General features: G+C 47.8%; 1 protein-coding gene across 3 annotated transcripts; it reads left to right on the top strand.

Moving 5' to 3' along the window:
• The first annotated feature begins 7,477 nt into the window (after nt 1–7,477).
• TMEM39B (transmembrane protein 39B) lies at nt 7,478–25,368 on the top strand. 3 transcript variants are annotated; one of them, XM_036832377.1, is made up of 9 exons: nt 7,478–7,616; nt 9,275–9,401; nt 9,910–10,129; nt 10,731–10,814; nt 11,134–11,288; nt 18,548–18,884; nt 19,792–19,979; nt 23,258–23,378; nt 24,896–25,368. In XM_036832377.1, the coding sequence occupies exons 1-9, from the start codon at nt 7,613–7,615 to the stop codon at nt 25,136–25,138; spliced, it is 1,479 nt and encodes a 492-aa protein (XP_036688272.1). In that variant the 5' UTR covers nt 7,478–7,612; the 3' UTR covers nt 25,139–25,368. The 3 variants fall into 3 exon arrangements, with proteins under 3 accessions (XP_036688272.1, XP_036688280.1, XP_036688287.1); XM_036832385.1 differs by lacking the exons at nt 7,478–7,616; nt 9,275–9,401; nt 9,910–10,129 and adding an exon at nt 10,533–10,615 and having other exon boundaries at nt 24,896–25,284; XM_036832392.1 differs by lacking the exons at nt 7,478–7,616; nt 9,275–9,401; nt 9,910–10,129; nt 10,731–10,814 and adding an exon at nt 10,850–11,007 and having other exon boundaries at nt 24,896–25,284.
• Nucleotides 25,369–26,205: the final 837 nt, after the last annotated feature.

The following is a 26,205-nucleotide window of genomic DNA, read 5'->3' on the forward strand; positions in this document are numbered from 1 at the left end:
CTATATTGGGCTAGCCATTTATCCTAACATTTTCTCTTAAAGGATTGGAAAGTCAGCGTTTCCTAGACTTCTGGTTTCCTGTGGCCAATGCCATAGGCTGGTTTTACACTGAGCACCCAGAGAGGTTAGGGACCTCTCAAGTACTACACTCTTCCTTCAATGCCTCCTGGTTATTTATCCTAACAAGGGAACCAGGGGAAGGGCTGAGTTTGGAGAGACCTATCCAGACTGTGCCTGAGGCATTCTAATGAGCTTTGGATTCTGTTCTTAGTAGTAAAGGGACCTTGAAATCAGTTGTTGTTTGGGCAAGTTGTTTAACCTCTAAGCCCATTTTTATCTTCATTATTGATTAAAATATATAATAGCTAATAATTTATTGAATGCTTAGTTGTACCAGGCACTGTGTCAAGCATTTATATGTACTATTTGACTTAATCCTCCAATCCACTATACTCATTTTACAGATGAGGAAACAGAGGCTCAAAGAGGATAAATAACTTGCCTAAGGTTAAAGAAAGGTGCTATCAGACTCCATAGCCCCTGCTTTTGACCTGTTTGTACCTCTTACAGCCACAAGTACTTTGAAACAGTAAAGCATTGTGTTTGAGAGATTTATTTAGGGTGACAAACCATCCAGGTTTTACATGACTGAGAAGATTCCTGAGATATTGAACTTCAGTCCTAAAACCAGGATAAGTCCCAGGCAAACTGAGATGAGTTTGTCAGTCTGTGTTTGCACTGAGACTCTCAGTCCAGAGTTGGCCACTGAGGCTTCATTTTCCCTGACTTCTTAGTCACCTACGCCTCATCTTGTGGCCAGTTTCTTTAGCATTTGAGGACCTGCTTCAGTCCAGCAGGCAGGAGAGGAATTTAGGGTGGGGGGCAGTTAGGGAATCAGATGGCATCCTGGTCATGGAAAAATGGAGGTGCAGAACCTGGGTCACTATTTGAGAAGCCAGCGCTAGATTCTAGGCAGCCTTACCTTCAACCCCCAGATGCAGGATATCTACTTGGGATCCATGGAATTACAGCAAAGTCCACAAGGGCCAAAGCTAAACATCTAGATTCAAATCCTAGCTCCTCACTTATGTGTATTTTTCTGGGCCTGTTTACTCTGTAAAAGTAGGATAATCATCCCAATCCACTGAATGGGATCTGAGAAGCAACTGAAATGTGTGTGAAATACTTCACACACAGTCTATGCATAATACTGCTCAATACTTAGGTGTCCTTCCTCCTCTTTTCCGGCTTGTGTTTCTTACCCAGCCCTGTCACCTGTCAAGTCTATCACATACTCCCTCCTCCCATTACCACTTGCAGCCCTAGGGATTTTCCTTTGAGACCCCTGACCTAGTGGGCCTGGCCCACCCACCCAGCTGCCCTGCAAGTCAGTCACCTCGCCTGCAAGTGGAGAAGGGATGACGTCACCTTTCCCCCCTCCCCCATCCAAAGCCTCTGGACTGTTTTGAGCCATAAATATTTTAGCTGGGCCTTTCTCTGGCTGTTGCCAGGGTGATGGACTCTCAGGGGACTGGGGTGGGAGTGTGGAGGCGGGGCTCGGCAGCCTGGGGCCTAGAAGCAGAGCTGGCCCTTGAGGGGCGGGTTTGAAGTCTGGCCAAGAGCCAGCGCTTGCCGCAGCAATTCTGAAGGCTGTTGCTCTGTCTGCCTGCCATCCCTTTCCTGGGCCTCTCAGAGCCGTTCTTACTGCTTTCCAGGCCCAGCTCTACCCTTGAGTGCCACTTGATCTTGGGTTAATTGCTAAATATCTCTGGGCCTTGATTTTAACATCTGTAACAGAAAAGTCCCTGTTTAAATCACTGTAAGTGGGGAAGGTAAGGTAAAGGAGGTTTTGTAAAAATCCGATGAAACAAGTTTGGTTAGTAAGTCATGATTGGAGAAGCTAGGTCCCACAGCCCTTTCTGATAGACCTGCATGCTGGGGTCCCAGGGCAATGTAGATGCCACTCTAAAGGCTCATAGTCAGATATGGCACTGCCTCCCATTCTCCCCGCCCCCCATTCCTCATGCTGTAACCCCAGCTCCTTTTCTGAAGTTCCCAGTCCTGGCTAGACGACCTGGCCTGGCCCAGGGTGTTCTAAGGAGTTTGGCCCTTATGAGTAGAGTTGATGAAAGCCTTTTTTGATTAAGATACAGAAACTCAGGCCCCCAAACTGGATCTGGCCCTCACTCTCTTCTACCCCCCCCATCCTAGAGCTCTTCAATCTGAATAGCTGCTGAACTCTAGCTTGCAGCAGCATGCCCACTCCTCTCCTTGGGATGGGTCTAAGAAACAAAAGAGGGCCAGAGAGGGGGCGCCTGGATCCATTCCCTACCCCTACCATCGAGAAGCTCTGGATTGGGTCCAGAATTCCACATCCCCTGCCTAGCCCTGCCCACCAGTTTTCCTGTGGAGCTGGGAGCTGTGCTTCCTTTGTGTCGAGCTCCCTCTGGTGGCATAGTTGTGCATTGCACAAAATAATACCTCAAGCGAGACTAAATTGCAGGCCGCCCTGAGGGATGGGATTGTTTGCTCTATACCAAGAAAAATCCTCGACCCCAACTCCTGATGACAGCCATTCCATTTCCTATATAGGATAACGCTGCCATATGTTTGCTTCTCTAGGTCATTAATCCTCACAACAATTCAATGACATGAGAATTACCCTAATTTTACAGATGAAACAGGATTAGAGAGGTGAAATCAAATCCAAACTCTTCACTCTATGTAGCCTGTAGCATTCAAGATCCTCAAGTGATAGGAACTTAACCTGTTTTTCCAGCCCCATATTCCATTTTCCCAAGCCAAAATGACTTACTCTTCTGGAACATAGCTTGCCTCTGGACCTTTACTCATGCTGTTTTCTCTATCTTCATTGCCCCCACCCCCACCCAGTACATTACATACCAAAATCCATACATTTTTGAAAAACTAAAGAAATGCAGCATTTTCTCAAGCTTGCATATATTATCTTTGTAATAACCAAATATTATAAGACATGGATGAGAACAAATGTCTGGATGAGAAAACAGGTGGGTGAGTGTCCCTGAGATGTGGAAGGTTGGATGGGGAGACTAACATGTACATGGAAGTGAGAATTGCCCAGGAAATTAAAAGAACATGAAGACATCTGGATTCTCTGGTAGGTTCTTGTAGTGAAAATTCGATGTAAGTATTCTTGCTGGCAAAAGAGCAAATCTCTGGGAAGCTGAGGCAGAGATTCAGGTGACATTTCTTCAAAAGTCACCAATCTTAAATTCACGTTAGTTTCCTTGTTACTTCATAATATATCCATGTTTTAATAACAATAACAGGTGATACTTAAATAGCACTTCCCAGGCACCGGGTATGTTCTAAGTACACAGGCTAACTTAATCTTCACCATAATCTCATAAGATAGGTACTAATACTACCCTCACTGGTTTTTTTTCAATTGAGGTATAGTTGGTTTACAATATTAGTTTCAGGTGTACAGCATAGTGGTTCGAAATTTTTATAGACTATACTCCATTTAAAGTTATTATAACTTTATATTGGCTATATTCCCCGTTCTGTACAATATATTCTTGTAGCTTGTTTATTTTATACATAGTAGTTTGTACCTCTTAATCCCCTACCCCTATCTTGCCACTCTCCTCTTCCCTCTCCCCACTGGTAACCACTAGCTTGTTCTCTACACCTGTGAGCTATACTATCCTCACTTTACACTGAGGAAACTGAGGCATAGAGAGGCTAAGTAATTTCCTAAGGTCGTGCACCCAGTAAGTGGTAAAGCCGGGATTTGATTCCATATAAGTCTGGCTCAGAGAAGGTGCTCTGGATAACTACACTTTAATATTGAAAATATTGCCTAACATTGCCATGAATAAAACTGACACTCCAGGAAGCAGTATTGTGTTTTATCCTGCGGTTTCAGGACCCCCACTGTGTACCACCAGAGGTCTGCATAATCCAGGGTGAAAACTGATCAGACTTGCCAGCCTTGGCCCCAGAATGACAGGACCAAGGAAGAGATCCCAATTCCTGATATCCAATGACACATGACTGGCCTAGAGCCAGTGGCATTTCCTCAAAAACTCAAGACTCCTGGAAGAGCCAATAGAGAGCAAGTTAATCAGGAAATGAAGACATACAGGAGGGAAGTGAGGGCTTCAAGGTCACAAAACAGCTGAGATGTGTGGCCACAGATCTGGAGGACGAGAACCTAACCAACATCCTGCCATCTTATGATTATTTTCCCAGGGAGCCTGTAGGCGGCAGATGTAAAAGGATTAAGGCCCTAGACGTTTCTGATAGATACTGAGAAGTGTATATTGTTCTAGATTCTTGCAGTAGCAGTTGTCAGACACTAAACACAAACTGGCTTTTTGTTAACAGAAAAGTCCATAAAGGCTTCAGGTATAACTGGATCAAATGATGCCATCAAGAAATTGTCTCCTGACTTCTTGACTTTTCTGTGTTTCTTTCATTGTCAGCTAGTTCCCCCCAAAAGGTGGCAAGATAACCACCAAGAACTTCAAGTTTATATTTTATTTCCTTAGCCATCCCAGAGGGGGGAATATTTATTTCCCAATAGTTCTAGCAAAGATCCTAGGATTGCATCTCATTTGGCCTAATTTGGGTCACTAACACACCTCCATCCTCACCCCAACCAGTCAGTGTAGCCTGACGTGGCAGGGATGGAATGCTTTGATTTGTCAGGCCAGGGTTATCTGCATACACTGAAACTGCAGAGTAAGGCAGCCACACTAAACCACATGGCCTGAGAGAGTGGGAGGAAGGGTAGATTCCCAAGGGAAAATTGGTATTCTTACCAGAAGAAAGAGGAATGGATGCTGGGCAGGTAAAATCAGTAGTCAACCTGTAGAAGGTGGGCAGGAGCCACGGGTCATGGGTTACATGCATGGTGGTCCATTTGAGTGGCCTTACCCTCTTACCCTGGGTTGTACGAATGCCCTCAAATCAATTCAGCAAACGTCTCCTGAGTATTTGCCATGTACAAGGTCCAGTACCTTCCATATAATAGATGCACACAGCTAGACAGTCCCCTGCCACCAGCCCCAGTAAGGCAATTACCAGACTCAAGCTACTGCTTTCTCCCTGAGGAGTATAACAGGCAAACTCCTATTCGTCTCTCAGAAACCAGCTCTGATGTCATCTCCCATGAAGCCTTCTCTTGACTACCTCCCCTGTCAGGGTTAGTCGTCTTCCGTCCACCTCTGAACTTGGTATATACTGCTATTGTTATCACACTGTCATAATTTATTGATTCTCCTCTCTGTCTCTCCCACTGATGAGTGGCATCTCTGTATCCCCCAGTGCCCAAGATATAATAGGTGCTCAGAAATGTTTACTGACCTGAGTTAAAATGAGTTCCCAGGAATGGCCCAGCCTCAGTCTTCTATGGAATATTCCTGAAACCCTTTAGCTTCCCTTCCCAACTGGCCTTTTCAAGAGCCAGTTTGCCACTACTTCAATTCAACTGAACTAATCCTAGGTGAATGCCTATCTCGTGCCAGGTGGTGTTAGGCTTTGGGGATTCAGTAATTAACAAGATACACTTCAAATTCAGTACTCCAAAGCGGTCAGAACCAGCTCTTCTAACCAGAATTTCCTTGGCTGGAAAAAGAAAAAGCAGGCTTTGTGACCTGCTTTGTGACCCAGTCATTCTCCCTCCCTGGGCCTCTTTTTCCCCAGAAAGAAAGGCCTGACTTGGTATAAAATCTATAATAGATGTATATGTGTTAAATTAAACTCCATATTTCCATTTGCCTAGGCTAAAAACCTTGGAGTAATCCTGATCTTCTCTTTCTTCCACACACCTATGCAAATTTGTCAACAAATCTTGTTGACTTTATCTTCAAATCCAGACTCAACCATGTCTCATCACCTCACCCAGTCTGGTACAAACCATCAATATCTCTTGCTGAGATCACTGCCATAGCGTCCTGGTCTCCCTGATTCCACCCTTGTGCCACTACAGTCTATTCTCACAGGGCAGCTGGAGTGATTCTTTAAAAATGGAAGTTCAGGTGGCTTTCCTGGTGGTATAGTGGTTAAGAATCCGCCTGCCAATGCAGAAGACACTGGTTCGAGCCCTGGACCGGGAAGTTCCCACATGCCACGGAGCAACTAAGCCTGTGCGCCTAGAGCCTGTGCTCCACGACAAGAGAAGCCACCGCAATGAGAAGCCCGCACACAGCAATGAAGACCCAATGCAGCCAATAATTAATTAATTAATTAATTATTTTAAAAAATGGACGTACAAACCCTCCAGTAGCTCCCACCTCATTCAGAGTAAAAGCCACAGGTCCATTCCTTCTCATGTCTGTTCCATTCCAAGCCACACTGGCCTCCTTGCTGTTTCTTAAACACACCAGGCATGCTTGTACCTGAGGGCCCTTCCAATGACTTTTCCCCTCTGCCTGGACTGCCCCCTTTCTCCAGATATCTGCATGACTGACTCACTCATTTCCTTCAAGTGTTTGTTCAAAAGTCACCTTCTCAATGAAGCCTACTGACTACCCTGTTTAAAATTGCAACCTCCCATCCCCCTTTCCTGTTTTCCTCCACAGTAATCATTCCCTTCTAACACTGCAGAATTTACTATTTTTTTTTCATCCATCTCCTCCCATTTAACTGTAAGCTCTGTATCTATTAATTAAATATCTACTAAATCATTTAATTAACCGACTACTGTTGTCTATTATGTGCCAAAGACTGTGCTAAGTAACGGAGGTACCAGATGATTGAGACATCTTATAGGTCTTATGAGGGAAGAAATCGTAACGGTTACTAGTAGCAGTTCATTTATCGAGTGCTTCCTCTGTGTTAAGTGCTTGCCATATATCATAATAGTAATGACAGCGAACATTAATTAAAACAGACTCTGAAAAAAACAAAAACAGACTCTGTTCTACATGCATTATTTCACCTTATAGGCCACCAAGGCCTATAAGGTGAATATTACCAGTAAAGAGCAAGAAACAGGATTTCAAGTCTTGGAACTGGCAGAATCAGAAATTGAACTAAGGTGGTGGAAGAAGGATCGGGTCAGATGTGATAAATAATTAGGACTTAGGGTCAGCAATACTAGGTGGAAGATTGGATGTGGGGGTAGAAGGAAATGGGGAAATAACTCCCAGGTTTTGATTGGAGTGGACCTAAGAGCAATAAGGCCAAAGAGAAAAGATGAAAGCCCAACTTGGGACGCGCTGAGGTTGAGGCGCCAGAAGACCACTCATGGATGCAGGAACCGAGAGGCTATTCCGGCCCCCTCCCTCGGCCCTGAAGAGGTGCTGTGAGAAGGCACGCAAGGTAAGAGCAGAAGGTGGGTTCTCTTCCCTCTCGGGTTTTTCAGCAGCAGCTGCAGGAAAGGCGTGGGGGACCGCGAGACAAAGAGCGCGCGGGACTGCTTTGGTCCGAGCGGCCCCTTTAAGAAGCGCGCCCCCAGCTTCTAGCCCGCCTTGTATGCAAATTTGGCGGCGAGGCGGGAGCGCGCAGCTGATACCAGGGGACTGGGCTGCGGCGGTTAGTCCTCTCCCGGCCGCCGTCGCCTCCGACATATTGCCCGCTGGAGCTGCGGCGGCGAAGCGGAGAGCGCCGGGGGGAGGAGATGGGTGAGCGGCGCGGGTCCAGCTCGGCCCGGGAACGGGCGGGCTCGGGGGTTAGGACGGCCAAGCTGCTAATTGCTCCCCCACGCGGACAGGATCCCGGCGAGGGGAGGGGGAGGGGATGTGGGCGTAGAGGGACCCCGCCCCCTCCTGTCGTTTTGCGGGTGGGGCTTCTGTTGTGGGGGCGGGACATCGGAGCGGTGGGAGGGGCTTCCAAATGCGGTGGCTCCTGGGGGCTTTGGTGAGGACCCACTCTTCTGGGCTAGAGTGGGCCGAGGCTTAGCGGCGGGCGTGGCCTTAGCGCTAAGGGCCGAGCTCCTGATCTGTAGGCCCCGGTGCAGGGGCAAACTTTCTGGGCAGTAGGGGCTTTGTACTGGCGAGGTGGGCCGGGAAGGAGACCCTCCAGACGAAGGGAGCCCACTCTGGAGCCGGGCTTCTGGGCAGAGAGAGCTTTTATTGGCTTGTGGGCGGGTTTTATGAGCTGACAATTGTGTGTAGGCGGGGCTTCTGGGCTGAGGGGCTTTATGTGGGTGCAGAGCTTCTAAACAGAGGAGAGTGGGTGTGGGCAGAGCATCTGGACTGAGGGTGCCTGTGTGGGGTTTTTTAAGCCAGGTACAGTAGTGCATGAACAGAGCTTTGGGGCTGGGAGCTGTTTGGGGCAGAGCTCCCGGACAAGAACTTTTCCGAGACGTGTGGGAAAAGCTTCCAGGCTGAGAAGCTAGGGCAAGGGGTGTGTGTGTGTGTGTGTGGAGGCTGCTCTGCTGCCATGAGGAGGTATGAACAAGGCTATAACTTTGACTGGGACTGGGGTGGTGCCTTGGAGCTTTGTTGCAGGACTTTTGTGCAAGGTGGTGCCTGGGAGCTTGGGCTAGACTGCTAAGCCTAGAAAAAGAGGTTGCAGGTCCAAGTTTTGGGTTCACAACCACACCATTCTCCCTTGACACGGTGCTCAGGCCCTGGGTCCTGACTGTGAGAGTCCAGGATGCCCACTGAGCTGGATCTTGGGTCCTGGAGAAAAAACTTCACGGGTGCCCATAATTGTAAACCTACAGGGAGTTGTAGTATCTGAAAGGAGCAGTGTACACCAGCGCTAAGAGCGCAGGACCCAGACCCCCAGACTACCTGTGACACAATGTAAACTGAGTTTACCAATCTGTGGAACCTGTCCGGATTCATTACCTCATCAACAGTTATTGAGCACTTACTTCATGCTGGGCACTGTGGTAGGAGGAGGGGATACAACAGTGAAAAGGACATATCAGGAGAGTGACCTCACTGGCCTTCCATTCCAGTGGGAAAGATAGATAGTAAATATGTTAACAAATGAGTAAGATGAAGAGTGAATTGTGAAAAAAAATAGAAATAAGATAGAGAGTTATGGGGGCAGATACTCACAAAATGGCAGGGAATGGCTCTCCAGAGAGTACAGCAAGTGCAGAAGGTAGCAATAAGCTTGGTTTGCTCAAAGAGAGAAAGGCCAGGCTGGCTGAAGCATGGGGGCGAGGCAGAGAATGGTAGGAGATAAGTTGGAAGAGGTGGGCAGGGGCCAGATTATGGGTCTCTGTAACTGAGTGACAAAGTGAGAACTGGTAGCCAGTATCATTGCTGTTATCCTTGATATATGCCCTCTGGCTTGAGGATCTACCTTGTGTCGAGCCCTGCAGGAGGACGAAGAGGTCCCAACAGGACATCCTACTGTCGAAATCCACTCTGTGAGCCAGGATCCTCTGGGGGCTCAGGTGGGGGCCACACTTCCAGCGCATCAGTCACCAGTGTCCGTTCCCGCACCAGGTAAACTACTTTCTGTCTCTTGTGCCTCACTGTGGGCTCTCAGGAGCAATCTGGACAAAGCTCTCCCTGACTGGGCTCTAGGGTGTGATACCCCAGATGCCAGATGGGGGCTTAAAGGGTGGGGAGTGGCAGAAAAGTCCCAGAGGGTGGGCAGTGGGACAGATGCAGTGGGACATAGTGTAATAAACCGAAGGCCTGGATTCCAGTTACAGTTCTGCTTCTGATTTGCTGGTGGCTTGGACAAGTTGTCTCCCCTCTCTGGCCTCCTTTTCTCATCTGTAAAATGGACCTAACAATTTCTTTCCTCCTGGGGAATGTTGGAAAGCCTGAATAAACTTATGAATAGGAAGAGGCTCTGTCAGCTCCTTTGTGTGACAGGCCGGATTAGGAGGACTCCATCCTTGCCCTGAGCTGCTTTTCTGGTCCTGCTCCGCAATCCTGTGCCCCAGAAGCGCTTCTTTGGTAGGGTTCTCAGGTCAGCTCCTGATGTGTTCCCTCCCACCCCCAGGAGCAGTTCTGGGACGGGCCTCTCCAGCCCCCCACTGGCCACCCAGACGGTCGTGCCCCTGCAGCACTGCAAGATCCCCGAGCTGCCCGTCCAGGCCAGCATTCTGTTTGAGTTGCAGCTCTTCTTCTGCCAGCTCATAGCCCTCTTCGTCCACTACATCAACATCTACAAGACAGTGTGGTGGTATCCGCCCTCCCACCCGCCCTCCCACACCTCCCTGGTAGGTGCCCAGCTAGGACCTGCTGTGTGTGTGTGTGTGTGTGTGTGTGTGTGTGTGTGAGTGACATATTTGGTTTTAGTTAGCATAGCTTACCCAGAACCCTGTGTGTTTTGGCCTCATTGCTGGGCATGGGAGGTATAAAAAGAACAGGAAACTGATGATTCCTGAACGCTCACCCTAGTGTGCTCAGCACCGCACTACACAGTGTAATGGTAGCAGAGATGAATCTGACTCAGATTTTTGTCTAAAAGGAGCAGAGTCTTAAGTCCTGTGGGGGAGGTGAGCCACAGGCATACATGGCTATTTCAAGGAGAGGAAGAGCTCTGTGCAGAAGGAGAGGTGCAGGGGCAGGGGCATGGGTGATCAGAGCAAGAGGGCTCACACACCACTCTCTTGTCTCCAGGACTGTCCCACTTTCCTCCTCTGGGTCCTGTTCTACTCCTCTAGGTATTTTCCTGGTCTGACTCAAGCTGGAGGCCTATGAAGGTCAGAGAGTGGGGACAGTCCTGATGGAAAAGGACTGGAAGGGGGAGGTGGGTATGCGAAAAGCCCGTACATGGGCAGGGGGCCCACGTGACCCCCAGCCTCTGCCCCCTGCCAGAATTTCCACCTGATCGACTTCAACTTGCTGATGGTGACCACCATTGTTCTGGGCCGCCGCTTCATTGGGTCCATCGTGAAGGAGGTGATTGGGTCCCAGAGGCTGGCCGGGGAACTCTGGGACTCCCCTTTACCCATGGGGGTACCAAGGAGGTGTACCCAGCCCTTCAACCCTGAGGCATTTCCTTGGGGCTCCCTTTGAACTTGGTTGAAGAGTATTACATCCCATCGGCTCTTGGAGTTTCCTGGGCGTCGAGGGAAAGGATTCGCCTTGCCAGGTTCTGCCCAGCCTGCTGCCCCACGTTTCCCCGGGCGGGATCACGGGCCATGCTGGGTGGGATTTGGGCACAGCCCCCATGACCTCCATCCAAGGCCCCATCCTGTCGTATCTCGCCCTGACCCAGGCTTCTCAGAGGGGGAAGGTCTCCCTCTTTCGCTCCATCATGCTGTTCCTCACCCGCTTCACCGTTCTCACGGCAACAGGCTGGAGTCTGTGCCGCTCCCCTCATCCACCTCTTCAGGACCTACTCCTTCCTGAACCTCCTGTTCTCTGCTATCCGTGAGTACCCCTCACTCCACCCCCTCACTGCCCAGCACCTGTTTCCTGACCCCTCTGCCCTGGAGTGTGGCTGGGCACCGGGCCCCCCCTACCCAGTAGACTCACAGGCAGGCAGCAACAGTACCCTCTCACATTGTCTGACAATATCGTCCTGAGATCAGGACGATTAGCTTTCTTTTGCAGGAGCAGAAACTGAGACGGCAGGCATAATTTCCCCAAGGTGCCATCAAGGGGGAGGTCAGAAGGGGACTCAGATCTGAGTGTATATCCCACAGCTCCTGAGGGGGGATGCACGGGCTTCGTCTTCCTCTCTCTTCCTTTCCTCTATCTCTGGTTCTTTCTCTTTCTCTGTCTCTTTGTATATCTTAGTGTTTATGTAGTCTCTCGGTGCCTCCCCCAGGTCTGTATGCTTGCAAGCACCTGGGTGCGTGCATGTTTCTGTGTGGTGTCTGTGCATGAAGCGTATGTGTGTGTGTGTGTGTGTGTGTGTGTGTGTGTGTATCTTCACATGCATATCTGTATGTCTGTCTGTGTGTCTGCTTTGCTCACTCACATCCTCCATCTTGCCAGAACCCAGATTGTTGAGGATGGAAAGACAGTGTCTGGGAGGAGCACAGGCCTGCCCCTTTCTGGACTAGAATTGGGGAGAGCTTTGGCAAGATGTCCACTCTGGCTGTTTCTGGGGCAGGCTGCTGGCTGCCTGGGCATTAACAGTCATTTCCCAACCCCTGGGCTTTCTGAGTCATGAACTTCCTCAGTCTGGGTCACATCTGTTCCCTGGGAAGCTTCAGAGCTGGGCACTCGTCTCTCCCCTGTGTGATCAAAAGGTCGCTGTCATGGTAGGATCCCAATCACACTTGCTTTAGTTATAACTAGTTTTTAATTATAAGAGTGATACATGTGTCATGTAACGATATTAAACTTTACAGAAGCTTTTAACATAGAAAATGGAAGTCCCACATAATCTCAGTTCTCCAGAAAACCATTATCTTGCAGCATGTCCTTCTAAATTTTTTCTGTGCAAGTACCCACACATATACATTTTTTAAAAACAGAAATAGGGGGGCTTCCCTGGTGGCGCAGTGGTTGAGAATCTGCCTGCTAATGCGGGGGACACGGGTTCGAGCCCAGGTCTGGGAAGATCCCACATGCCGTGGAGCAACTGGGCCCATGAGCCACAACTACTGAGCCTGCGTGTCTGGAGCCTGTGCTCCGTAACAAGAGAGGATAGTGAGATGCCCGCGCACCACAACGAAGAGTGGCCCCCGCTTGCCACAATTAGAGAAAGCCCTCGCACAGAAACGAAGACCCAACACAGCCAAAAATAAATAAATAAATAAATTTAAAAAAAAAACCAACAGAAATAGGGTTAATCTCTATGCATGACAATGTATAATTTATTACATGTTCACATAGTCATATAACTTGGATATTTTCCCATGGCAGTATATATGGGTCTGCCTCAGTTGTTTAAATGGCCTCATAGTATTCCATTGAATAGACTTTTCACAATTTGTTTTGTTTGTCTTCTGTTGGTGGACTTTTGAGTTGTTTCTAGCTTTTCCCTATCGGAAACAATGAGGCAGGGAACATTCTTTTGCATACATCTTTGCACACTTGTCCAATATTTCTGTACAACAGATTCCCAGAAGTAGAATTATTGCACCAAAAGGTATGTTTTACATTTTTGATAGATATTAACAAATGGCCCTCCAAGATTGTACTGATTAGAAATGTCAGCAGTTGCCTTAATTTGACACTTTCTGGTTACTACTCAGACATCACTCAATGTTCATATTTTGCTTTATTTTATATTATTTAATCTTTAAATTTTTATTAATATAAGACAAGTATATCATAAAAAAATCAAATTCAATAGTGCTAAAAAACTTGATGATGGGAATTCTCTGGTGGTCCAATGGTTAGGACTCCGTGCTTTCACTGCTGAGGGTGCAGGTTCGAGCCCTAGTCAGGGATCTAAGATCCCACAAGGTGTGGTGTGGCCAAAAGAAAAAAAAAAAAGCTTATGATGAGAAACAGCCTTTAACCCCACCCTCCAGATTTTTAGTGCCACTTCTCAAAAGCAACCTCTTTTACTGTTTCTGGTTTTAAGTGTTCTCTGAGTTACCTCCATAATTCTAATATCCTTATGCTTTTGTTTATTTCTTTACACATTTATTTATTGATTTTATAATTGGGTAATAGGTTCACATCGTTAAAACTGAAAAACAGATAAAAGAATGTAGAATGAAAAATTCTTCCCTTGACTCCTGTCTCCCAGCTACCCAGTTTCCCTTCCACTCTTAGAAGGAAGGGAACCTAACCACCACAAGAGGTAACCACCATGTTTCTGGTTTCTTGTATATCCTGGAAATGAATGTTCTGTGCATATACAAGCATACCACACACACACACGCACACACGCACACATGCACACATGCACATGTACATTGATTCCCTGCATTGACAGATGAAGATTTACTTCACCTTCCACCTGTACTGTTCCTAGTATTTGATAATTGTTATTATTTTTAGTTTTCTGTTGGGCCTCTTTTTCAATAATATGAGTATGCCTATGTTTTTTTTTTGCATCAGCAATAGTCAGTGTCTTAATCCCTTTTATGTAAGAACATAATATTAGGAGCCCTATCCATCGGCTTTTCCTCCCCTCTTCCTCCTATCACTTCCTGGCAGCTGTACTCTTATATTGTCATGCTTGACATTCACATTCTCCTATATAGCCACATTTAAGTCTTCCATTCTTTGTCAAAGGCTAATTCTAAAAATTAAAAACCCATAAGTGGCCTTGATATTATTATGAGTGTGAAAATATTATTCACTGCAGGACTGAGTAGTGTGCATAGATGATATTCCTTCTCTATATTTACCGAATTATAATCTTGGGCCTCTTAAAAAAAGAATGTTCCTAGTGTCAAGGTCAAATGGTTTCTCTTTTCTTATATTCCATCAGTTGCTTAAAACCATGCCACATTTTAGTTTGCTTCATATTTAGATTGTAACTTTCTTATATAGCTTTTTATTTTTCTTGGAGTTTCTAATTGCCTTTCTTTTTTCTTGTTGACAAAAGAATGATGGGCCTTCAACATATCCTCAAGTTTATCCAGCCTGTCAATCATACTACCTGTTGCCTGGAGTCCAGTTTCCCCCCAAAGACATCCCTCCTGGAGCCCTCCATCCTCCTGCTCCAGTCTGGAGTGGTTGCTCTTTAAGCCTGCTATACAGCTCTCAGCCTGGGGCTTCCTTTCACTGCCCTCCTGGGTTGGATCCACTGTTTCTTGGATCCCATGTCTTCCTCTTTCTTGGTTTTCTTCCCTATTTTGCTGGAGTGCATTATGAGGTAACTTTCTTAACAAGGGGTATGTGGGAGGTATATACAGTCTTAGTCCTTGCGTGTCTGAAAATGTCTTTATTCTGCCCTCATACTTGATTGATGGTTTGGCCAAATGTCGATTTCTAAGTTCAAGTTCATATTCTCTCAGAATTTTGAAGATGTTGCTCCATTGTCTCTAGCATCCAATGTTTCTAATGAGAAGTCTGATGCTAGTTTGATTCCAGTTACTTTGTAGATGACTTGTTCTTTCCTTTCTGAAAGCTTTTGGGAGTATTCTGTTTATCTTTTGATTATTTGAAATTTCACAAGAATGTGTCTGATATGGAACTTTTGTCATTCATCTTATCAGTACTCTAGGACTTTTTTAACCTGGAGATTTGTGTATTTCTTCAGGTCAGGGCAATTTTCTTCTATTATTTCTTTGATAATATCTTCCCTTTCATTTTTTCTGTTCTCTCTGGGACTTCTCTGCATCGGATGGTAGACCTCATAGATTGGTCTTCTGTTTCTCTTATATTTTTCCTCATACTTTTCATCTTTCTCCCTTTCTTCCTCTCCATCCCTCCCTCCCTCCCTCCCTCCCCTCTTTCTTTCTCTCTCTGACTCTGTCTCTCTCTTTCTCTCTCTTTTTCTCTCTCTTTCTTTTTACTTTGTCTTTAGGGGGATTTTCTCAACTTCATCTTCCAGCTTTTTTATTGAGATTTTTTTCAGCAATCATATTTTTCATCTCTAAGTCCTCTTTCTTGATTTCTGATTGTTCTTTTCTCATAGCATTCTGTTCTTGTTTTAAAAATCTCTTATGTTCCCTCAGTGTTGTCTTTCCACCGGGTCAGTTTTTCTGTTTCATGCTGCTAGTTTTCTAAGTGTAGTTAGTTTCTTTGGTTGTCTGTTTACATTTAAGAGTGGAGGACTGAGTGGCTTGTAATGCATTTTCTCTCCCTCTGCCATTGTATACGTGAATGGGAGTTTTGACTGGGAAGTCTAAGTATGTGGGCAGGGCACACTGACTGGTAGACTTTGCTTTAGGAAGAGTGAGTGAGGTGCTAATTGTCAGGCTGTGGGCACCCATAGACCAGAAAGGGGAGGGGGGTATTACTCTAGGGTGCCCCCATTAGAGACCTCAGTTCTCCTCAGTTTATTCAGTTTCTTTAGAGAAGAATCTTTCAGGGCAGATTGTGTCAGGTTTGTAGGAGAATAAAGGGAGTGACTCATAAATGAATACAGATCTGTGTTTAATCCCATTTGTTCAGCCCTGCTTCTCACTTCTACCCTCTATCAAATGTGCCCACTTCAAGCCAGTCTCTCTTGGGTCAGTCTGGGCAGATAAGCTCCTACCCGCATTGTAACCCTCTCATGGCACATTGTAGACCTACGCTATACAGTTTAGTAACTTCTAGCTGCCTATTGTTATTGAACATTTGAAATAGGCTAGTTTTAACTGAAATGTGCTGTTAGTGTAAAACGTACACTGGATTCTAAAGACTTAGTACAAAAAAAGAAAGTAAAATATCTCATTCATAAATAATGATTATATATTGAAACGATAATATTGTGCTTATATTGGGTTAAGTAAAATAGAGTATTAAAATTAATTTTTTCTTTTTTTTAATGCGGCTACCAGAAAATTTTAAATTACCTGTGTGACTCTCATCTTTCTATTAGCGCTGCTCTAGATGATGACCTCCTCATCTGTCAACATGTTTCCATCTGCTATCTAAATTTGTCAGAATCACTTATGTACTGATAACCCCCACTCCCATTCTCTTTGCTGATATGGATTTATTTTCTACTTTTATTTATTTACTTTCTACATTGATACTGTCACATCTAGGATGGAGAGGATGAAAGAGGATCTGCCATCTTCCATGTGAAGTTGTTTCTAACTGATGACCTGTCAGAGCAGCTACTTACTGTTACCAAATAATTTAATTGTATCGGCAGTCCTTCTTAGTGGCAAAGCCAAGAAGATTCTTGAGTACTTGTCCTTAAGGTTGAGTCTGAAGCCCTTGTATGTTCATGTAGGTGCCCCACGCCCTCATTCCCACCGAGTGCCCTGAAGAGTGTTTTGGGAATCCCATTTCAGTGTTCTTTTCTGTCCCACAGAATCATTGACCTCTTTCCTTTCTAAACAAAATTGTATTGATCTTCTACTTTGGGCCAGACACCATGCTGGGCATTGTTGCAAAGATTAAAAGAGAGTATTTATAAAAACACTAGCATAATGCCTGACTGAGCATAGAGAATCAGTACAAGCTAGGTAACTTAAGGCAAATTAAGGAAACTGAGGCTCTTAGAGATTATATAACTTGCCCTAAATCACAGCATTAGTAAGTGGCAGAGCTGGGATTTTAATCCTAGCCTCTTTGACCCCAAAGTTTATGCTCTTGACCAGAATTCTCTAAGTTATCTTACTTGAACCTTACCCTAGGAGAAGTGGAAGCATTCCCATTTTATAGGCCAGAAAGCAAAAACCCAAAGAGGCTAATTATATGAGTGCCCAAGAACACTCATATATCCCTTCCTGGAAGTTCAGAATAAAGAAAGAGAACATTACTATAGATAAGAAAATGTAGCATTCTCACTGGCTCTGGCTCCTGGCAGCAGCCCAGGGACTCTTCTGCAGTTATGTCTGAGGGCCTGGGGAAATTGAGAGGCCCTAAGCTAAACAAGGAATGCCTGTCAAGAGCACCTATCATGACGTTCCGTGTACTGTGCTTGGCACTTACCCACTTTAGAAGGTTTTGTGTTTTTTTTTTTTAATTAATTAATTTATTTATTTATTTTTGGCTGTGTTGGGTCTTCGCTTCTGTGCGAGGGCTTTCTCTAGTTGCGGCAAGCGGGGGCCACTCTTCATCGCGGTGCGCGGGCCTCTCACTGTCGCAGCCTCTCTTGTTGCGGAGCACAGGCTTCAGTCGCGCAGGCTCAGTAGTTGTGGCTCACGGGCCTAGTTGCTCCACGGCAACTAGGATCCGTGGGATCCTCCCAGACCAGGGCTCGAACCCGTGTCCCCTGCATTGGCAGGCAGATTCTCAACCACTGCGCCACCAGGGAAGCCCACTTACCCACTTTAATGATCTACTCTTCTGGGCTATGGGTCTGTCTAGTTTTCTCCTTAAATGATATCAGCCACACACTCCATCTCTTAACTAATTAGCTCTAGCCCTGACCTAGGGGTACTCCTCAGGGGAAGTGGTTTGTACTGTTCAAGGGCCCATTTCAGTGCCTGGCACATAATAGACACACAAGAAATATTGTTCCTGAACTGTCCTCCTCTGCAAGCTAAAGAGCTGCCTCCGTGTGCACCCATGACAATGTCTACCTCTCCTTTGTGGTACCATGTATATTTTCAATTAATGAATTACTTGTAGTATTTGTGGAGTATCTGTCGTGATCACCGGTACTAGACAGTTCTGGATTTTAATCCCAGCTCTATTACCTCCTTACTAGTTGTGTGACCTTTCGGAATCCACTCCACCTGTGTGAGTCAAAGCTTCCTCAGCTGAAAAGGGCACAAACTAACTACCTAACACAGAGTTAGGAGAAACAAAAGAAGAGAAGGCATGTAAAGCACTTAGTACAGTATCTGGAGCACAGGTTGTGCCCAGTGAATGTGGACTGTTATGATTACTGCTGGGCAGCAATAGTCTGTGAGGGCCGGGACTCGTGTCTTGCTTCCTACTGTATACCTGCCGCTCAGCACAATGCTTGGCATGCACTTAGTGCTAATACATGGTTTAAATGACTGATCATTGGCTGGGAGGCTGGATGGCTAGAGGGACCGGTAGAGTCTCCCCTCTGAACAGCCAGGAGAGCTAAAGCCCAGGAGGAAAGAAGATTCCCTTGGTGGTTAAGAGTTGGGATCCTGGCCCTTGGGCAGGCCTGCCCTCACCACTGTCTTCCCCAGCAGGTTTGGGATGTACATTCCGTTCCTGCAGCTGAACTGTGACCTCCGCAAGACAAACCTCTTCAGCCACATGGCCTCCATGGGTCCCCGGGAGGCGGTCAGTGGCCTGGCACGGAGCCGGGACTACCTGCTGACACTGCGGGAGACGTGGAAGCAGCACACGCGGCAGCTGTACGGCCCGGACGCCATGCCCACCCACGCCTGCTGCCTGTCGCCCAGCCTCATCCGCAGTGAGGTGGAGTTCCTCAAGATGGACTTCAACTGGCGCATGAAGGAGGTGCTGGTCAGCTCCATGCTGAGCGCCTATTACGTGGCCTTTGTGCCTGTTTGGTTCGTGAAGGTGCGTAGCTTGACCCAGGGAGGGAAGGGGCCTCACCCTGCTGCCTGCCCCCCAGGAGCCCTCTTGCTCGCATAAATAACTCTGCTGCTCTTGATGAGATTCCCATATGTGCTCTTGAGGGCCAGAGTGACTACTGCCTTCATTTTAGAGTGGAAAAAACAAGGCTCACTGAATGGATGTGGCCTGCACGAGGTCACCCAGCCAGCAAGGGGGACTGGCGTTGTTGTTTGTAATACTCGGTAACGGAAGGCAGTGACTTGGTGTTTCAGTGTGGTGGTTTTGGCACAGGCACGTCACAATGTCCTGCTTTGTCATTAAGTTCGAAAGGCAGGACTCATCCAGATCTGAGTGACTCCAAAGGCCTGTGCTCTTTCTTTGGCTTGTATGGCCATGTGGGAGGGTACCTCCCCAGCTGGCTTGACACATTTCTCTGAGGATGGGCTGCACTGAATGATTGGGGGTTGAGAGGACTTCATGTCCGTTGGGCACCTACAACCTGCTAGAGCTTTGATGAGTATTATAATCCTCCTCATGCCTCTCAGAGGTGGTTACTCTTATCCTCATTTAACAGATGAGGAAGCTAGCCCAGAGAAGTGAAATGACTTGCCCGAGGTCACATAGTGACTAAGCAGCAGAGCCAAGATTTGAACTCATTTCCGTTGAACCCCAGAGCCTGTTCTCTGGCTCAGAGTGGGAACAATTTTTCTTTGTAGAAAACTGAGTAGTGGGTATAGGGTTTAAGCCCATGGTTAAGCCACCTTTGTTAGGTGTTCAGTCCTTCATCTCAGGCCACCCCGAGGTCTCTCTAGGGCTGTCTTGATCTCCGAGACAGGTGGGATTAGGGATGGGGGAGGGAGTGAGGCCATTGTGGGTGTCCAAGGTCTCACCCACCTCCCGCTGCCCCCAGAACACACATTACTATGACAAGCGCTGGTCCTGCGAGCTCTTCCTGCTGGTGTCCATCAGCACCTCGGTGATCCTCATGCAGCACCTGCTGCCTGCCAGCTACTGCGACCTGCTGCATAAGGCCGCTGCCCACCTGGGCTGCTGGCAGAAGGTGGACCCAGCACTGTGCTCCAACGTACTGCAGCACCCGTGAGTCTGCCCTTCTCTGCTCGACCCCAGCCCCCCCCGGTCAGTGTCTGGAGTCACTCACCTCCCTGCTCATCAACTCATTCATTCAGTCAGCAAATAGTTATTGAGCAATGTCTTATATGCTAGGCCTTGTGGCCAGAGTGGGATATGGCAGGGCCCAGGAAGGACATGTCTCCTGTCCTTGGGTAACTTGCAGTGTCTTGAAGATGGGAGGAAGGCAAGTGGTAAATTCATAGACTCATTGACTTTCTCATTCACTGACTTAGTTACTTGCTCATTGGCTGATTTGCTCATGCATTCACTCATTGCTTCCCTCCTTCCACTCACTCATCCATCCAGTCATTGGCTCATCTGCTCTTTCAGAAAGCATTTACTTCTACCTAAGCTGTCCCAGGCCTGGTGCTGTGTATTGGACAAAGGAGCTTGGACTTTGACCTATAGGCAGAGGGGAGCTATGGAGGGTTTTGAACAGTGGAGGGATCCATTCCAAGGTGTGCCTTAGAAACATCAGTCTGGTAACAGGGTATGGTACTGTGTTAGTTGATAACATACCCTGGCCAGGGAAGAAAAGCCACAGGGAGGAAATGGCTAAGACGAGACCCCTTGAGGAGTTCACAGTCCGGTGCGGGTGATAGCCACGTACACAAAGAGTTAGGATGAGTGGGGTGAAAGAGGCCCAGCTGCAGGATGGCACTGCACTCAGAGCAGAGGCAGAAGTCACCCTGCTCAGGAGCCCTGAGGGACTGGGCTGTCCTCCCCTCAGCCTGACCCATCCTTCTTGGTGCCTAGCATTTCTACAGCCCTTCATCACCGTCTTTTTACCCCGGTTATGCTAATTTCCTGCCTGTATTCCCCCATTAGACTGGAAGCTCCTCAAGGCTGGGACCATCTCTGAATCACATCTGAGTGTTGGGCCCAGCACAAGGCCCAGCCGAGAAGAGGCCCCTAGGACAGGTTTGTAGAGGTAGGCCCACAGAGATGCAAAGGGAGGCCGCAGAGGCCAAGCCTCCTGATGTTGGCCCTCCATGCCAGTCAGGGTCCCTCTCAGGCTCTGTCCAGGTGGTCCAGAGAGGGGATGGATATTGCCAAATGGGCTGAAGTGGGGCTTGGCTTAGCCTAAGGCTCTGAGGGGAGGGGGGAGTAGAAAGAGAGTACATGGCTGAATATGAGGATAAACCTGCCCATGGCTCACCATGGTCCGCAGGTAAGATCCAGGCTCCTTCACGTGGCTTCCCATGATGAACTGGCTCCTACCAGCCTTTCTGCTCCGTCTCTTCCCATGCCCCAACTCATTCTCTGCTCTAGCCAGACCCAGCCTCTTCGGATCCTCCAATTCTGTATGTTCTTTTTTTTTTTTGGCTGCATTGGGTCTTCGTTGCTGTGCACGGGCTTTCTCTAGTTGTGGCGAGTGGGGGCTGCTCTTTGTTGCGGTGCGTGGGCTTCCCATTACAGTGGTTTCTCTTGTTGCGGAGCATAGGCTTTAAGCGCACGGGCTTCAGTAGTTGTGGCTCGCGGGCTCTAGAGCGCAGGCTCAGTAGTTGTGGCGCATGGGCTCAGTAGTCGTGGCGCACGGGCTTAGCTGCTCCGCGGCATGTGGGATCTTCCCTGCCCAGGGATTGAACCCGAGTCCCCTGCATTGACAGGCGGATTCTTAACCACTGCGCCACCAGGACGTCCCTGTATGTACTTCTGTATCTAGGTTTTTGCCTATGATGCATGTTTTGCATGGAATGACCTTTCCAACTTTCTTTTCCTGTTTAATTCCTATTCATCCTTTAGCACTTTGCGTCCTCCAGGAACACTTTCCTGACCACCCAGGATAGGTTCAGTGTCCCTGCCCTGCCTGTACTCCCCCTCTGCTGTGTTTGCTTAGTTACTTGCCTGTCATTCCAAGACTAAAGCTCCTGGAGGTCAGGGTCCTTGTCTGTCGAGCACTCGGCCATCTCCTCACTCCTGGCAAAATGCCTGGCTTGTGATGGGTCCAACAGCAAATTTTTTGTGTTTTTTGTATGTAAGCTTTTTTTAAGGTAAAATTTCCATACGGTGAAATTAACAGATCTTGAAATTTCCATACAGTGAAATTAACAGATCTTCCCCCATCAAGATACAGAACATTTCCAGCCCCTCAGAAAATTTCCTTATGGCCCTTCCCAGTGACCCCCTCCCCCTGGCAACCATCTTTTCATTTCATTTCACCATAGGTTAGTTTTGCCTATTCTACAGCTTCATGTAAATTAAATCATACAGTAGACATTCTTCTTGGGTCCAGCTTCTTTCATTCAGCATATTGTTTGTGAGGTTCATCCATGTTGTTGCATATGACATGGTAACTGTTTCTTAAATGAAGGAATCAACAGGACAGGAGCATGAGATTGAGCTTCTTGCGGACAGTGATTCTCAGTCCTCTGGCCCAGGACCCTTAGAGTTCCTGGGAGATCTCAGAGAACAATGGGAGAAAATTCACTGGTCCCACAACCTTATTCACGTGCTCTCTGGGGCGTCTCTGTGCCAGGCCTTGTGGCATGCTCCGAGGACACAGAAATGAACTGGACACCATCCCTTCCCCTTCAGTGCTCCCAGACTAGTGAGGGATACAGGGAAATAAATAAGTGACAACACATTGGGGAAAGTGGACCAGTAGCAGGAGATTCAGGGAGCATTTAAAAGATGCCGAACTCTGTGGGATAAGGCATCTGGAAGAGCAGTCCAGCTGGAGCGAGCATCTTATGCAGAGACAGGAGCAGTCAGGTGTGCTGGAGGAACTAGAGGCAGTTCTGGGTGGCTTGGGCAGGCGCTGTGCGGTGGGGGTCATGGAAGGCCACACTGGGACTCGGAGGCCGTAACACATCGTTGGGGACTTGACTCCAGGGGCACCGGAAAGCCTTCAAAGGGTTTTGAGGAGAGACTAGTCAGGCTCGGCTTGGTGTTTTACAAAGACCACTCGGGCAGCTGTGTGGTGGACTGCTGGGAGGCTAGAGGTGAGACTGATGGGAGCCCAGATGAAGAAAATGACCCCCTGGGAGGGAAAAGGGTTTTCTCCAAATCCCTCAGAGACATGAATGTCAGCCCTAAACCTTCCGACTCCCAGTGCAGTGAATTTCTTACAGTTCTTACCCATTTTACACAAAAGGCAACTAAGACCCAGAAAAGGAAAGTCACTGTGTCTAAGTGATAGAAATGGGAGTAGAGCCCTGGTGGTCACCCCATGCCCAGTCTTCTCGCATCCCCTTGTGTGGGTGAGCTGGGCATAAGGGGGTTCTGTCGGGCTGTGCCTCCAGGTGGACTGAAGAATGCATGTGGCCACAGGGTGTGCTGGTGAAGCACAGCAAGAACGTCTACAAAGCAGTGGGCCACTACAATGTGGCCATCCCCTCCGACGTCTCCCACTTCCGGTTCCACGTGAGTCTCCTCCCCTGGGAAGGAGGGGTGGGGCCTGATCTAGAGGGCAGGAGGATCAGCTGGGCAGGAAGGTGATGTCATAGCAAGAGGCGGCTATTTTCAATGTTTCCCAAATCCAAAAGAAGACAATGCACATGTGCAGCCCAAGGACAGCCATACAAATGATCCCTTCATAACTGTAGCTCACTTGGTACCAGATCTTTGAAAACATTGGGTGGAGGTAGAAAAGATGATACAACAGAAGGAGGGGTTCTTGGTGGTGAAAATAATTACACTCGTCATTCCTTATTGTGTGCCAGGCACTGTGGTAAACACTTCCCATGCACCCTCCCATTCAGTCTTCACCAGAACCTTGTGTATGAAAGCAATACCAGGGCTGTCCTGGTTTTCAGGTACTGAAATCAGCTTAGAGAGTTTAACTTGTTCCAAGGGTGCCTTACTGGGAAACTTGGGAACTAATGGTAATGGCTCATGGACTCAGTACTACGGAAAGGGCTGCTCAAAATCATCTGGGCTGGTGGTCTCCATTTTATTTACTTATTTTACTGTCAAAATCCTTTTTTCCAACTCAGTCAAACTAAAGTTCAGTATATAGGACCTCATGGCGCTGGTCTGTTTGAAAGGGTTGGAACTCCCCTCACTTCCTGCTTACCACTACGGTAGCCCCTAAAAGACCTCCTGGAACCTGGGGCTCTGAGGAGCACAGTTTGAGAAATCACTGATCTGGGCTAACCTCTTCTTTTCCCAGTAGAGAAACCTGAGGTTCAGACAGGGAAGGGACTTGCCCAAGGTCCTGCAGCCTGTCAGGTGCAGAGCTGAGCCTGGTGTGCTGGTCTCTCGGACTCCTGTTTCCTGGCACTTGTCCTGCCATCCTACAATCAGCTCTTGAGGTTTAGGTACTTTGGCCCCTGCAGAATCAAGATCCCTGGACATCGATCATTCTTTTAAACTGACCAGAAAATTTTTCTTAGTCTCTACACTCTACCTTGCCCTGTAGACACCAGGTAAGAGTGATGTGTCTCCGTGTCCCCTGGAAGCTTCCGGCCTAGCAGGGGATGCTACACATGAAGTAGTAAATGACTCAGGCTGTAGAGTCTATAATAACTTTCCATGCCTCTGTCATAAGATTCTACTTTGTTCAGGCCTGACAGTACCCAGGAAGTCACATATAATAAGGTGTTGGTTTTCGACCAGCAAAAGTTTGAGAGAACAAGCAGGACCTCTCAAGAAAAGCTTCTGGGAGGAGGTGGAAGTTGATCCGGATCTTTTTTTTTTTTTTTTTTGATCCGGATCTTAAACAGCTTCTGTGGGAAGCAGTAGTCTTGACAGAAGGAACACCACAAACAAAGGCAGAGAGATGGCAAGGTCCACGCCCAACCCTACAAAGTCTTCCTCCCCACCCAAGTCTGCATGGGGCCCAAGAGCTTGACCCCTTCACTGGCCTACCCAGAACCCCCTTCCAAGAGGCAGGTTTCTGGAGCCCACTTTCCAGTCCATGCCTACTCTTTCCTGGGCAGTTCTTTTTCAGCAAACCCCTGCGGATCCTCAACATCCTTTTGCTGCTGGAGGGCGCTGTCATCGTCTACCAGCTCTACTCCTTAATGTCCTCTGATAAGTGGCACCAGACCATCTCACTGGCACTCATCCTCTTCAGCAACTACTACGCCTTCTTCAAGCTGCTGCGAGACCGCCTGGTATTGGGCAAGGCCTACTCGTACTCGGTCAACCCCCAGAGGGACCTAGACCACCGGTTCTCCTGAGCCCCAGGGCGACCCAGGGACAGCATCCAGGCTTCAGCCAGGGGCTCCCTGGGAAGCGGCTGTGGGAGAGGGATGGGTGAGGGGCAAAAAAAAAACAAAAACAGACAAAAAAAAATCCACCAGAGCTTTGTATTTTTGTTACATACTGTTTCTTTCTTTGATAATTGATGTGATTATGAGGAGAAAAAAAAAGTCCTATTTTTATACTCCCAATAAGCCTGTGTCCTGTATTTCTTTCTCCTTTTCTTGCCTGTCAGGCAGAGAGCAGAGGTGTGGGATTCTTGGCCAGGACACCCCATGCGTGGCTTCTGGGGCCCCTGTGAGCTCTGCCTTCTCCGGTGGAGAAAAGATGAGACCCCCGAGGTCACCGGAGCATGGTAGCTGCTGCTGGCTGAATGCTCGCTGTGTGCCAGAGGCTGCTCTACGTGTATTACAGGCCTTGTCTTAATCCAGTTTTTATGACAACCCTAGGAGGTAGGTGCTGTCACTCCTATAGATGAAAACAGGAGCTCAGGGAGCTATCTATCATGACTTGCCCAAGGTAACACAGCTAGGAAGTGGTAGCGCTGGGTCCCAAAACCCTCTGAAAGATGACACTACTATCCCAGCAGAATGTGATGTACTGATTCCCAGCACGCAGTCACTGAGACCCTGCTCTGTGTCAGATGCCGTGGTAGATGGTGAAGATGCCAAGACACAGAAACAAACAAGTCACTACACTGGGAGGGGTATAACAGTTACAAGGTACAGAATAGCACAGGGGAGAGAACATTTAATGCTCTCTGGACTTCTTGGAGGAGGGGATAGTCTGAGATGTATCGGCCACTTCCTAGGTGGACAAGAGGGGGTAAAGGCGCTTCAAGCCGAGCAGTAGCATTCTGGGGTATTTGGGGAAGGTAAGCAGAAAGTGGTTCCTAGAGCAAGAAAGATAAGGAAAGTTGGGGGGAGATGGGCTGGATCTGGAAAGGTCTGCAGGGACTGGATCAGGGAGGACCCATGGCTCTAGGCTAGAGAGGGTGTGTGAGCAAGGCCAAGGGCTTGAATGGAAACAAAGCCGCTTGGAAGGC

This window comes from Balaenoptera musculus, chromosome 1, assembly GCF_009873245.2.
Source record: "Balaenoptera musculus isolate JJ_BM4_2016_0621 chromosome 1, mBalMus1.pri.v3, whole genome shotgun sequence".
Classification (NCBI taxonomy): Eukaryota; Metazoa; Chordata; class Mammalia; order Artiodactyla; family Balaenopteridae; genus Balaenoptera; species Balaenoptera musculus.